General features: G+C 42.5%; 1 protein-coding gene across 8 annotated transcripts in view; it reads right to left on the reverse strand.

Moving 5' to 3' along the window:
* Window positions 1-13,013, reverse strand: part of SNCAIP (synuclein alpha interacting protein) — a 159,204-nt gene that overhangs the window by 31,749 nt on the left and 114,442 nt on the right. For all 8 annotated transcript variants that reach the window (XM_047731136.1, XM_047731139.1, XM_047731141.1 and 5 more), the window contains 2 exons: window positions 6,886-7,754; window positions 5,051-5,230 (listed from right to left, as the gene is read on the reverse strand). In XM_047731136.1, the coding sequence (XP_047587092.1) occupies window positions 5,051-5,230; window positions 6,886-7,754 (1,049 nt within the window). The remainder of the gene's footprint in view (window positions 1-5,050; window positions 5,231-6,885; window positions 7,755-13,013) is intronic.

A 13,013-nucleotide genomic window follows, 5' to 3' on the forward strand; every position in this document is an offset into this window, starting at 1 on the left:
TTGTATGAAAGGTTTGTTCTTTTTTGTTGTTGTTGTTAATTGCTGGTAAGTATTCCCTTGTATGAATATACCAACATTTGTTCATTCATTTGCTCTTATAATAGGTTTTTACCTTTCATAATTTGAAATGGTAGGATTCCAAAATCAAAAAAGAGAAAATAACTTTATTATATTGGCTCAAATGCTATGCTATGTTCACCAAAATCTTTGGTGACTCCATCCCCACACTGGTTTTTTCCTCCTGTGCTGAGATCCCACATTGTACAAACCAGGAAGGCAGCTGTGAAATGTATAACCTAGTCATTAGGACAATGGATTTAAATCCTGAATTCACTACTTAGATTTAAGGCCTTGAATAAGTAGCTTCCCCTCCCTGGCACTCAGTTTTCTCATCTGTGAAATGGCAGGGATAGTATTAACTGCTTCATAAAGTAACTGTGAGCACCAGATGAGACAAAACCTATGAGATAACTCAGCACACAACACTGTTACCTTTTACTAGTAGCACACTCTCCCAGATCCTCTCTACCACACATGAGACATTCAGCTGCCTTCCTGGTTTGCCCACGGTAGGGACCTTAGTCCAGAAGAAAAGAGCTACTGTGCCATGGAGTCAGGGAAGCTTATTCTAGATACAAGATATAGGAGGTAATCTACTCATTTTTCATCTATACCTATTTGGATAGTGGAATTTCAAGTAGTCAACTCTCAACCATTCACAGGCAGACACTATTCTTCCACTGGGGGAATCTAGCAAGATCAAGTGGGTGGTGAATAGCTTCCAGGTGCCACCTCAGATCTGTCTCCTCCTGCCTTTGCACTCCTTGCTGCCAGAGTAGGTTGGTCTGTATGGGCTGGCTCCCTTGCCTGCTTGAATTTTTAAATTTCTTTTCTTCTGCTTGTTTTGAATATAGTTTGTTATTCTTTTTCAAGTTTCTTAAGGTAGAGGGTTAAGCTATTCACTTCAGAGCTTTCCTTTTTCCTTTTTAAAAAAAAGGTTTATCTATTTATTTGTGAGAAAGAGAGTGCACAAGTAGGGGGGAGAGGGAGTAGGAGAGGGGAAAGCAGACTCCTTGCTGAGCAGGGAGCCTGACAGGGCCGGGGTGGGGAGAGGCTCTACCTCAGAATCCTGGGATCATGATCTGAGCTGGAGGCAGATACTTAACCCATTGAGCCACCCAGGCATCCCTGCTTTTCTTTTTTTAAATACTGGCATTTATGACTATAAAATTTCTCTCTCAGCATTGTTTTAGCTGTATCCTTAAGTGATAATATATTCCATTTTCTTTCATCTCCAAATATTTTCCAGTTTCCTTTGTAATTTCTTCTTTGATTAAATGATTATTTTGGTGTGTGTTAATTCCAGAGACTTGTGAGTATTCCTAATTTCCTTCTGTTACTGATTCCTAATTGCATTTCATTATGGTTAAAGGATATACTTTGTATGATTTCATTCCTTTCATATTTATTGAGACCTGTTCTGTGGCCCAACATATGGTTTATTCTGGAGAATGTTCCATCTGTATTAGGGGAGAATATGTATTCTGTTTTTGTTGGGTAGAATGTCAGGTATCTGTTAGTTCTAGTTATTCAAAAAGGCAATGTTTAAATAATAAATGTATCAAATAATAATATGCTACTATAAAGGCAGAAGGAAATAGATTGCTACTATGGTTTTGAACACAACATTGCTTGCCATAAACAGAAAGACCAAGAAAACAAAACAAAAAAATCATTAAATTCAAACAGGAGAGTTTTGCTGCTGAAGTCTCTGAAACTGGGGTCACTCACGGGAGTTAAAAAGGAAGGTGAACCATGAGAGACTATGGACGCTGAAAAACAATCTGAGGGGTCTGAAGGGGCAGGGGGTGGAAGGTTGGGGGAACCAGGTGGTGGGTATTGTAGAGGGCACGTATTGCATGGAGCACTGGGTGTGGTGCAAAAACAATAAATACTATTACACTGAAAATAAATTAAAAAAAAAAAAAAAAAGGAAGACAGTAGGTTATGTCTTTGAAGCTATTTTCTCACCAGACCATTGTGTTATCTTTGAGCTTCATCAGAGGACTGAAGGAGAAGTAAAAAGGAAACTAAGGTTATTTCATTCCAAGTCTGCTTAGCTCCTAAAACAATGAATTGTTTTGGCCCTATTTTAGAAACACACCATATAGAAATCTTTCTTTCCAGTTATTTTGCTTAACTGTTCCCAAAGGGCATTCAGTAATGCCCTGAACTGCCACAGGATCTAGTGTTGGGTTCCCCAGAAAACTCTAAATAAATTCTGCATGTAACTGGTAAGAATTTATTATGTTCCATTTAAGGAGTTTAAGGGGAGGCAATAGGTGTTCTAAAGCCTTCAAAGCCCCTTTCTCAGGTAATTTTTTTATTTGATACCCTATCTCTGACTCTGCTTTCTGTCAGTCGAGTCACATGATCTCAGTGTCTTCTGCTCATATGAACCAAGTTTGTTGTCTTTAGTGAGAGCAGGGCTCTCAGACCTATGCTTAATGAGGTGAAACACCATCAGTTGGTCACTGGTGTTCAAAACAATTCCTAAAACAGAAGAATGATGACTTCATAGAACTCCCTCAACTTCTCTGATGTCTATCAAATGACACTGAATGGACTGAGGCAGGATTTGTGTCAAGTCAGATTCCCAAAGGGGATAGCACTTACTATGAAACATTTGTATTAACTTCTTTTGTAAATTCTAGATTAAATGAAGAAATAGAAGAAGAGTTCCATTTCTCATATCATCGTCCATGAAATATCCGAGACCCCAAATCCATAAGAGCTTTTGAATCTCATGGGTTTGATATGCGTTCTTCATTAAAACAGAAAAATAAACCACTGCATTTCAAGGTTACATGCTGGTTACATGACAGCAGTATGTTGACTGGAGGAGTTTAAGAATGAATTACCAATATCGGTACTGTAGAAGGAGTTTATAGCCAGGATTGGCCTAATGACCACAAGTTTCTTAGATACTGTCCTACTCTGAGAATTCTTAATCCATGAAAACAAGCACTAGGGTATATAAATGAAGAAAAAAACTTTCTCATCCCCCTGTATAGCTATGATATACTCCATAATCTAACAACAGTTAGGAAAGCTCATGAGTACTGTATTTTATAAACACTAAAAGAGCAAGGCAAATGTCAACAATTCTTGGCATTGCAAGAATATTTTATTCAACACTGACCCACATCCATTGATGACCAGATCCAACCCCTGTCTTCCCACAGGACTCTGATATAGGTCTAGAACCAAATTTGCCATCATGCACTTGAATTACTAGTAACTTACCTGCCCTATCTATCTGGCTATCAGCTTCTGAGGAAAAGGGACTAAATCTCATACATATTGTATTGTCACCACCTAACACAGTACCTGGTGGACATGGTACACATTTTTGAACTCATCTATCCTGCACCTTGACTTCCCATCTCATTTCTCTTTCTTCATGATGGCTGCCTGCAGTTCAGCTCCTAATACGACATAGCGACATTCACTAAAGGAAAGCAATATCTACCAGGGTCTTCGATCTCTTATTTTATCAAAGATATACCATTTTCTATACTATCTTGGAAATAACACATTATCATTGAATACAATTACATAAAGCAGAAAGAAACTTTTCATACATAAAACTTCACTGAATGGTGGGGCGCCTGGGTGGCTCAGTTGGTTAAGTGTCTGCTTTCACCTCAGGTCATGATCTTTGGGTCCTGGGATCAAGTCCTGCTTTGGGTTCCCTGCTCATTGGGGAGTTTGCTTCTCCCTCTTCCCTGCCGTTCTTCCACTTATGCTCTCTCTCTTTCTCTCTCTCAAATAAATAAATAAAATCTTTTTAAAAAGTGGAGTGAGGAGCACCTGGGTAGCTCAGTAGGATAAGCCTCTGCCTTTGGCTCAGGTCATGATGCCAGCGTCCTGGGATCGAGCCCCGCATCCGGCTCTCTGCTCAGTGCACAGCCTGCTTCCCTTCCTCTCTCTCTGCCTGCCTCTCTGTCTACTTGTGATCTCTGTCTGTCAAATAAATAAATAAAATCTTTAAAAAATAAAAAAATTAAAAAGTGCAGTGAATGGTAAATAAATTAAAGATGCAAAAATTCAGATTTGCATAAGATATAGCAAGGGTAGGACAGCACTCACTTGTATTTCAAATGTAACATGTTCTTCATTGAATACGCATGTACATTTCTTTAACTAGCGAGTTCTCCTAGTAAATTTCAAAATTTCTAAAAATGATTCTTCAGCTTTTAGAGGACATGGCTATTATGTAAAGCAGAGCACATATGCAGAAGCACCAGATGTATTGTATTTCCCGGAACTTCACTTCTGGCTTCTTCACAAATAGGACTGAATTCTACACTTAGGGGCCAAAGATCTTAAAAGTAAGCGTAGTTTAATAGCCAACCTTCTAGTGATGTGTTATGTTTTACAGAGGCACTCACTGCAGTGAGATATAAAAGACCATGTTTCCCTGACTCACAATTTCTAATTTTTTAACTCTATCCCAGTCGACATGACACTCAGAACTTGGCTCTGATATTCTAAACAACTCTTGGTATCGAAGATATTTACATTTCAGACGTGATCCATTAGAACCCTGCTTTATTATCTGAAATACTCTTGAGACTTACCATTCCTTAAAATACACCTTTTCCTCATTTGTCTCGCTCATTATACTCACATTAGGAAAAAATGAAACAGTCTCAGACAAATTCAGGTGTGGTTAAAAATTTAAATCGCAGTCGTCATGAATAACAAAAGCTCTGAGAACCACAAGAGATCATTTTCGTTCCTCTCTATTAGCTGATGTGAAGCTTACCCTCGTTGCACCATAAACTGGAAAGTAGTTTCCAAAGCTCAAAGCAGTTAGTAATGGAAATGATTATTCTCTTAAATGTAGTATGCTCATTTGCCATTTGTCTGGTACCCAACGCTACTCTCTCCCCATACTCCGCTCTCCAGCTAAGCTCACTAGGAATCTTCAAAACCAAAAATCCACCTTCTAGCTGTGCCGGGCCCAACCCCAACCCATCATCACCTTGATGGCCAGGCCCGCTGGAGTCAGCTTCTCTGCGTTTCGCTCACTGAGGCAGTCTTCTCCCATCAAAGAGGTGAGGTGCTGCAGACACTCGGCGTGTCCCTGCGACGCGGCCACATGTAAGAGATTGTTGCCATTTTCATCGTGAATTTTGTCTAGGTTGTCGGCAGCGAGGTGTGGCTGTCGGGACGGTAAGATTAGACCACTTGAGTCAAGAATCAGAATGAGATGCTGTGGGGGTTTCGCTGTGGACACTGGGAACAAGAGCTGAGTTTCCAGGAGGTCTGGTGGCCATCCTGGGGATCTGAGAAGTCAAAAATTCCCTACTATTAATGCTAATGACTTTCCATTACAGTTTTTCTATCCTATCCTTTGGAACCCGAGTCCTCAAGGGACTTACCTTCATGGGAGACATGGCGACAGGGCTTGGTCAGCGAGCTCACAGAGGGGCCAAGATGGCTTTCTAAACAACTCCAATGACATTTATGGTAATTAGCACGTTCCCTCTCTGTCTCCTCCACTCGACAGCTAAGTGCTGACAGCCAGACTGTGTTGTATCCTCTGCTGTAGGTTTGTTGAATGAAGGAACTACTTCTCTCCACCATCTGGTCTGCCTCAAACAACGGAGAACTGGCTTTGATCGCAAGCTATCTGACAGCTGCCACAACTAGAGCTACCACGGGATTTCTTTCCAGACAATTGCACCCCAAACAAACTCCTGGGGCACCTGGAGGCTATACCTGGCCATTAGTGTTCTCGCCTCTAGTGAAGCTTACTTCTCTGTGTATGACATGGTTGAGAGGGACTGTTGGAAGAGTCAAGAGGTGTTGTCATCAGGGAAACATGAAAATGTGGAATGGGCAGAAGAAAAGAATGAACCAGAGAGAAAAAGAGAGGAAGAGCCAGGAGAAATGGAAAAAGCTATTTTCAGGAGAAAAAAAATATTACATTTTTGTGGGGGGAGGAAAGTGTTCAAGCCTATCCGCCTATGACAAGAGTCTGATTTGTGACAAGAGACCAGGCACATGGTACTTATCTCTGCACGGCTTTACCCTAAATGGAATTACACTGCCAAGATGTGATGATTTTCTCGAGTGCGATTTTAATTAACATCATAGTATCAGCCCAGGCTTGCTACTGTTTGATCCAAGTCTGGAAGCCAGAAAAGAACAATGCAGGCAGATGGGGTGTGATTTCAGTTGAGCTTTCTCTGAGCCGAAGCAGAACAGACTTTTCTTACATCACATTAACTCTGTGACTTGAGTCTTTAGAAAAGCTTCTTCAGGCTCCCTGGACTCGCAGCATTGGAACTGAGTAAAAACTCCATGGAGGTCAGAGGGCAACTAAGCTCTAGGGGAAGCTTCTATCTGCAAATGCTTTCAAACTTCCTGGTCCAAGTCTTCTGAATAATGATCAGGATAAAACAGAAGACGCTCTGTTCATGTTATGTGGCAGGCCCACCATCAGCAAGGAACCGACGTCCCCACAAGTAACTGAGTGAGAGCACGGGGACCCATTTGAACATGGAAAAGAAGGACATTAAGATTCATGTGAAAGCAAGGGCTGGACTTTGTTTTGTTTTTGTTTAGATTATGGGTCCTATTCCTGTCAGATTCATGCACAGTTAAAGTGGAATAACACTCCTTCTCCAGCCGTTGGTTTTCTCCCTGTATTAACCTCCTACCTTTGCATTTTAAAATTCAGAAGGCACATCCCCTAACTCAAGCTATGAGTAAAGATGAAGCCAGAAGGGAACAAACGCTCATCATTCCGTTACTCATGAATAGAGCCAATGAAACCGAAGTCTCCAGAAGATGGACTTAGATCACACTTACCAGGAGAGAGATCTGTCCTTCCTTAACAATGTTCAAGATGCTTTTCACTTTTTTCAGATGCTCACTCCTTTCTTCCGGACCCTGGGAGCTGGTCCAGTTCCCACTCCCGATGGGCTCTTCTAGTTTGGGTTCCGTGGCTGCGGACTGCAGATGGAAGGCCCTGAGCTGACAGTCTGTCACTGCCTTCTCACGTTTTCGACCTGGAGCATCATTAAAGGTCTTGTTGAAGAAGTCCTTATTCTGGTTCTCGGGCTCATAGGCGGAGCCACACTTCACCAGTGCTGGTGAGTTCTCAGACTCTTCAGCAGAGAGCTTTTGCTGGTCGCGGACGACGGACAACGCTTTTCTCAGCTGAGGGCTTTTCACAGGTGAAAGAACACAGAACGGGGTCGTGTTGGCTGGAGAGCTCTCAGCACTGCCAGGAGAGCAGGCTTTGCCAGAAAGGCCATTGATGGTGCTGCACAAACCCAAAATTCTCTTCTCTGGAGTCACCTTGGTGTAAGAGGCAAGCTGCTGACTGGATTTAATGTAAGGCACATCCAGAATCTCATCCATGTCAAGGTCATAGTGCTCCAGTTCTCCCAGCAAGGTGCTGGGCTCGGTGCTCTTACTTTGGGGACCGCTGTCTCCATCTCCAGGGCTGAGCTCTTCGGATTGGGGACCTGGGTCGGAATCACCCCCTTTCTGGTACTCCACCTTCTGGTTCTTCTGGTCATCGCTTTCGTTGTTCTCCAGAGTCTCTGGCTGGTGCTTTAGCGGGGAAACTCGCTTCACGGGACGGAACTTACTGTACACGTCGGCGATTCCCGTGGGCTTCTGCGTGTTTGTAATGAGGGCCGACACGCTGCAATTCCAGCCGGAGCTCGAAACTGTTTAGAAATACATACAAGAGGAGAGTATTACATTGAAATGCCGAAGGTATCTTGGCCACGCAGGCAGGCGTAGTCCACTCACGTTACGTTCAAAGAAAGCCCCTGCCTGAGGGGACGACCTCGAGAGAACGTGTACGGTAAACCAAACAGTTCATGCTGACCGCTGGAAAACAGTGAGTGATAAAAGTTATGACCTATTGGCTCAAAATTAATGAAAATACTAATCATGGAAAAAGCAGTCTGCTGAAACAAACATGCAAACAAACAAACCAAGATTTTTAGGCTCATTCCCTGGGTATACCTCTTTGGAATGATTAGGATACTTGTCACGACCTTGGAAAACAGAAATGAGAGACTGGATCCTCTGTGTTGAACTTCCAAAGTAGTTTGGGGAGAGAAGGGACGTGCACACACACACACACACACACACACACACACACACATATACTCATGCATACATACGTATATGTATATCCCTAAAGTTTAAGAAGTCCCACATAGAAAAGGGGTAAATTACTTAATATTGGGCAAACTGAAACCGTGACCCATTGGGTGACTGTCCCCCCACAGATGGTTATCCCAGAGAACCACCATTCAGGGGTATTTCCCGGTGCTCTCTGGAAAATGACACAGCAATGTCATGTATTAACACTTCACAACAGAACATGCTGTGAGATTCAAGGGTGTCCTCCAATGTTGGCAAAGCTGGAAACAACCAGGAGGAGAAGGAGCTGCAAAGGGAGAGAAGGGAGGCCGAGATGTGCACGTTGGTAGGCATTTTTGTTTCTTCTCAGTTATCTGCAAAGCTTAGATTAAGATGGTCTGGTTTGCCTTTGAGAGAGCGTCTGGTAGACACAGAGTGTGAGTGAAACAATGCATCTGGAAGTTAAAGAGAACACCGTCTCTCCGGGTTAGCCTCATGGAAGATAACCCTGTGCCTTCTGGCACAGGAACAACAGTCTCCTCCCTCATGATGATCCTGCTTCCTCTCTGGGACACACCCCTGACTAGACCACTGACCCGGCTCCCTTGAAAACTTGGGAGACCTCTGATTTATGGCCTCCTCCCCTTACACTTACATTTACACCATCCCCCTTTCACAGTGGAGGGGAGGTTTTAGCACATGCCCTCCATCTAGGAGCCTCCCATCTCGCTCTCCTCTTCTGGAACAACAACAGGTAGGAAGTATTTAATCCCAAAGCATGGTCTTGTGTCCATTCTTTGCTACTGGACACAACCAAAGAAGGAAAGAGAGAGGTGGGGTGAATTCAGGCCTGTCACTTCTAGGACAGTCCCTGGCTACCACAATTCTAGGGGTGAAAGTGGCGTAAAAGTTATTAAAAGTTCCCCAAATTTAGATCACCAGTCAGTCTTGTTCCTATTGGGAAGTGTTCTAAAAGGATTCAGAGAAAGTTCTGGAAGCAAGCTAAGGAGGTGAGAGGAACTATTCTGAGCCAGAATACTATGTAACTGTGGGTGGATGGGGTCTTACCTCCAAACAGACCATAATTTGGCATGGGGTTTTCCAGAGGGTCTGCACTAAATGGTCTGGTTCCAAGACTGTTAAAATCTATGAAGAGAATCCTATAAGCTGTGGAGGGAGGCCTGGATTCTGTCCAGTAAGGAACAGGTATTAACAAGGAATGCTCCAGAAGGGAAGAAAGGTATCTAGATGCTGCTGAGCTGCCACTTCTCTTCCCTTTCGTTGGCTCTGGTTCTAAGCTGTACACAGTACTTGGCACAAATTAACAAATGCTAGTATTTGAATTTGAATCTCACTTTGTGCAACACATTAAATCTCCTTGTAAATGCCCGAAGAGCATCCTTCTGAGGGATTTACAGCTTAATATCACAGGGGACAAAAGTCCCGTTAATAAACTCAGAGGAGTGATAATCACCAATGAGAGCTGGGTTTTCTAAAGTTATTTATGAAATGTAAATATGCAAAGGCAAAGACTAATTCCAGTTGGTCCATTATAAATTTAAAAGACTTCCTATCCTTTATAGGTCTATTTTTCCCCCAAAATGTGAAGCTATGAAAAACTGTCTGCCAGAAATTTCTGCCAAGCTTTTCTCTCTTCCTTTTAAGAACACATGGTTACGTATTTCAAACAGCAGAGAGATAGCGGATGTAAAGTTTATAATGTGTAAATATGCTTTTAATTTTATCCATCAATTTTTCTGAAATGCTTAAAATACAGTGGCCAACATATGTGTGTTTATGTGTGTGTGTGTGTATTTATACACATACATACTCCTTGACATTTCATAGATATGTACTTATTATTAGGGATGGTATTTGCTAATATCTTGCCAATTACCTTGATTCCTTTGGAACTTCTTGAAAACGTGCATCTCAGGAGGTAATAAACAATTTTTAAAGTCACATAATTTAGTGGACCAATACAACGAGTGGATTGTACCAATCTATTTAGGTATTGTATAAGGTCATGGGTTCAAAGGGCTACTCTTTTATGTTGGCTTTATTTACACGTGAAATTTTTTCCAAGTGATACAGGGAAATGGATACCATATGTTTCCCAGCTGTTTTGTACTGACAGGAGCCATTAAGAATGCTCTGTGGAAATGAATTCTGTCTGAGTCTTATGAAAACACTTCTTTCCAGAGATGGGTCTAGAGACTGAAGAAGGAGCATCAACGTTAGGCTTGTTGTCCTTCCTCTTCTTCAAACCTCTGATTCTTTTGTAGGCTCAGAGTGAAATCTATGCTTTCTAGTCTGTGTCCTGTTGATCAGGAACAAAAAATCCCAGTTACATGAAATTGATTGTTCAAGAGGGTCTGATGAGAATGTTCCAATTCGTTACTACATATACACATCTGAGAAGGAAGGGCAAGTTTATGCTATACGTAAGACATAACTTGAGATTATTTCTCCTGAGCTGGGAAAATGAGCATTTTAAGTACAACATAGGAAAAGGGGCTACTAATGATTGACAAGGTTTTAATTTCCAATTTTATGAGGCTACCCCGAATTTCATTTATATTGTTGTTCTACACCATCACCATCATCAATTTCTAAAAACACTTGAAGACAAAGTTCAGATTATGCTTACTAGGGAGGTTTTGAGGCTAAATTTGTTCTCTGGAAATCATGAATAAAGGCCTCGTATCCCTGAAAATTTTATCCATTCTCTTATTAGATCTTTACAAGCTCTATGAGAACAGGGTCTGTGTCTAATTTATCTCTCTATCCCTAAAAGCACTCAGTAAATTGCTTTATAGAAAGAGGTTCTTAATGAGTTTTTGGTTGGATGGATTCATTTCTAACATCTTACGAAAGTAAATGTGTCTAGTATACCTTGAACTTGTCTACCTGCTTATGATACAAATTTTCTGAAATGGTCATTAAGTAAATTCAAGTGTTTTTGAGGCTGATTGATAGGCCACCGGGGTCCCTTCCAAACTCTCTGGTGTTGGGACTGTCTCTGAGCTCCAGCAGGGTGGTTTCCAGTGGCCTGCTTGCCGACCTTCCCCACTCTGCTGTATCCTCAGCAAAAATTTGATGTGAGCCTAGGATGGGTGCATATTTGTCACAGGCAGCACGTTCCAAAGCAGGGAATCTTAGCACTCTCATCCCTTATTTGCTCCCTCCCTCCCCACCACTCATCATATACTCTACTACTATCTCTTCTTTGTAAACGTGGCCTGGGTCACGTGACCACACATGCAGTCTCCCAAACAATCCCGCTGGGGAGCATCACCAGCCCTTCTCTTTCCTTGACCTGCATTGCTCATCCCTCCAGGCACCAACTCTTGCTGTGGCCCGATCACAGATTTTTCTCAAATCTGGTCCCTCTTTTTCATCCTATTATACTGACTGGACCATACGGAAATCCTTGTACCTCCTCTACAAAGTTCTAGCTACTTCTCTGGTCTCCTTTTCTAGTCCTGAGTTAATCACTCTCCAGTAGGTCTGATTTTGTCACTTCTTAGCTCTGAATCCTCAGGTAGCCCAGTACGGCCTATAACATGTCCCCCTACGTGGCATGCATATCCCTGCAGTATCGAACATGGTACACAGGAACCATGCTGAACACTCTTGACTTAGAGTGTAAGGGAGCCATGTGTTGTTCAACTCTCTTTCTTCCCCCTTACTCATTCGAGGAGTCTCAGTTTACTGCTACAGTGAATTTAACTCCTCTCCCAAACCTACCATCTCCCTTTAAAATAATGAAACTATAAGCCTCAGGCTCAGAGACTTTGAGAACCAAAGAGTTAACAGGAATGTTTTATTTTAATCACATTCATTTTAATGGTGACCTTGAATTGACTGCAAGTGATCTTGGTTTTCTTTTTTTTTTTTTTAAGATTTTATTTATTTCAGAGAGAGAGCATGCACACAAGTGGAGTAAGGGGAAGAGGGAGAAGCAGACTCCCCATTGTGCAGGGAGTCCAACCTGGGGCCCAATCCCAGGACTCCAGGATCATGACCTGAGCTGAAGGCAGACGCTTAACCGACTGAGCCACCCAGACACCGTGACGTTGATTTTCTATTTACAATACTGGTGTGAAGTTTCTTTTGAAAACAGGTTATGTTTCGAAGTAAGACATTTGAGGAAAATGTTAAACAAATAACAGTACAAGTAGTTTACAAGGAGAGCAAAAATAACATAAGGCAGCTTTGGATATAACACATATTATGGAAATAATACTTAAATTACTAAGGTTTGGGAAACTGTCACTCAGGATAGTAACTAAATTCCTCAGCATAAGATGCAGATTTTTCGGAGGAGTCAAGATGGCGGAGAAGTAGCAGGCTGAGACGACATCAGGTAGCAGGAGATCAGCTAGATAGCTCATCTAACCATTGCAAACACCTACAAATCCAATGGGAAATTGAAGAGAAGAAGAACAACAATTCTAGAAACAGAAAACCGATCACTTTCTGAAAGGTAGGACCTGCGGAGAAGTGAATCCAAAGCATCGGAAAGATAGACCGCGGAGGGAGGGGCCAGCTCCCGGCAAACGGCGGAGCAACAGAGTACAAAATCGGGACTTTTAAAAGTCTGCTCCACGGAGGGACATCGCTCCAGAGGCTAAACCGGGGGGAAGCCCATGTGGGGTCAGCGTAACCCAAGGTCCCGTGGGGTCACAGAAGGACCAGGGGTGTCTGAGTGTTGCAGAGCTTGCAGGTATTAGAGCGGGGAAGCCGGCTATAGAGACAGAGCCGAGGAGTGAGCTCTCAGCTCGAGGTTACCTTGAGCCAGTCGCAGGCTCGGTGAGCACGGAGCGCGG

Source organism: Lutra lutra, chromosome 5, assembly GCF_902655055.1.
Source record: "Lutra lutra chromosome 5, mLutLut1.2, whole genome shotgun sequence".
NCBI classification, from domain to species: Eukaryota; Metazoa; Chordata; class Mammalia; order Carnivora; family Mustelidae; genus Lutra; species Lutra lutra.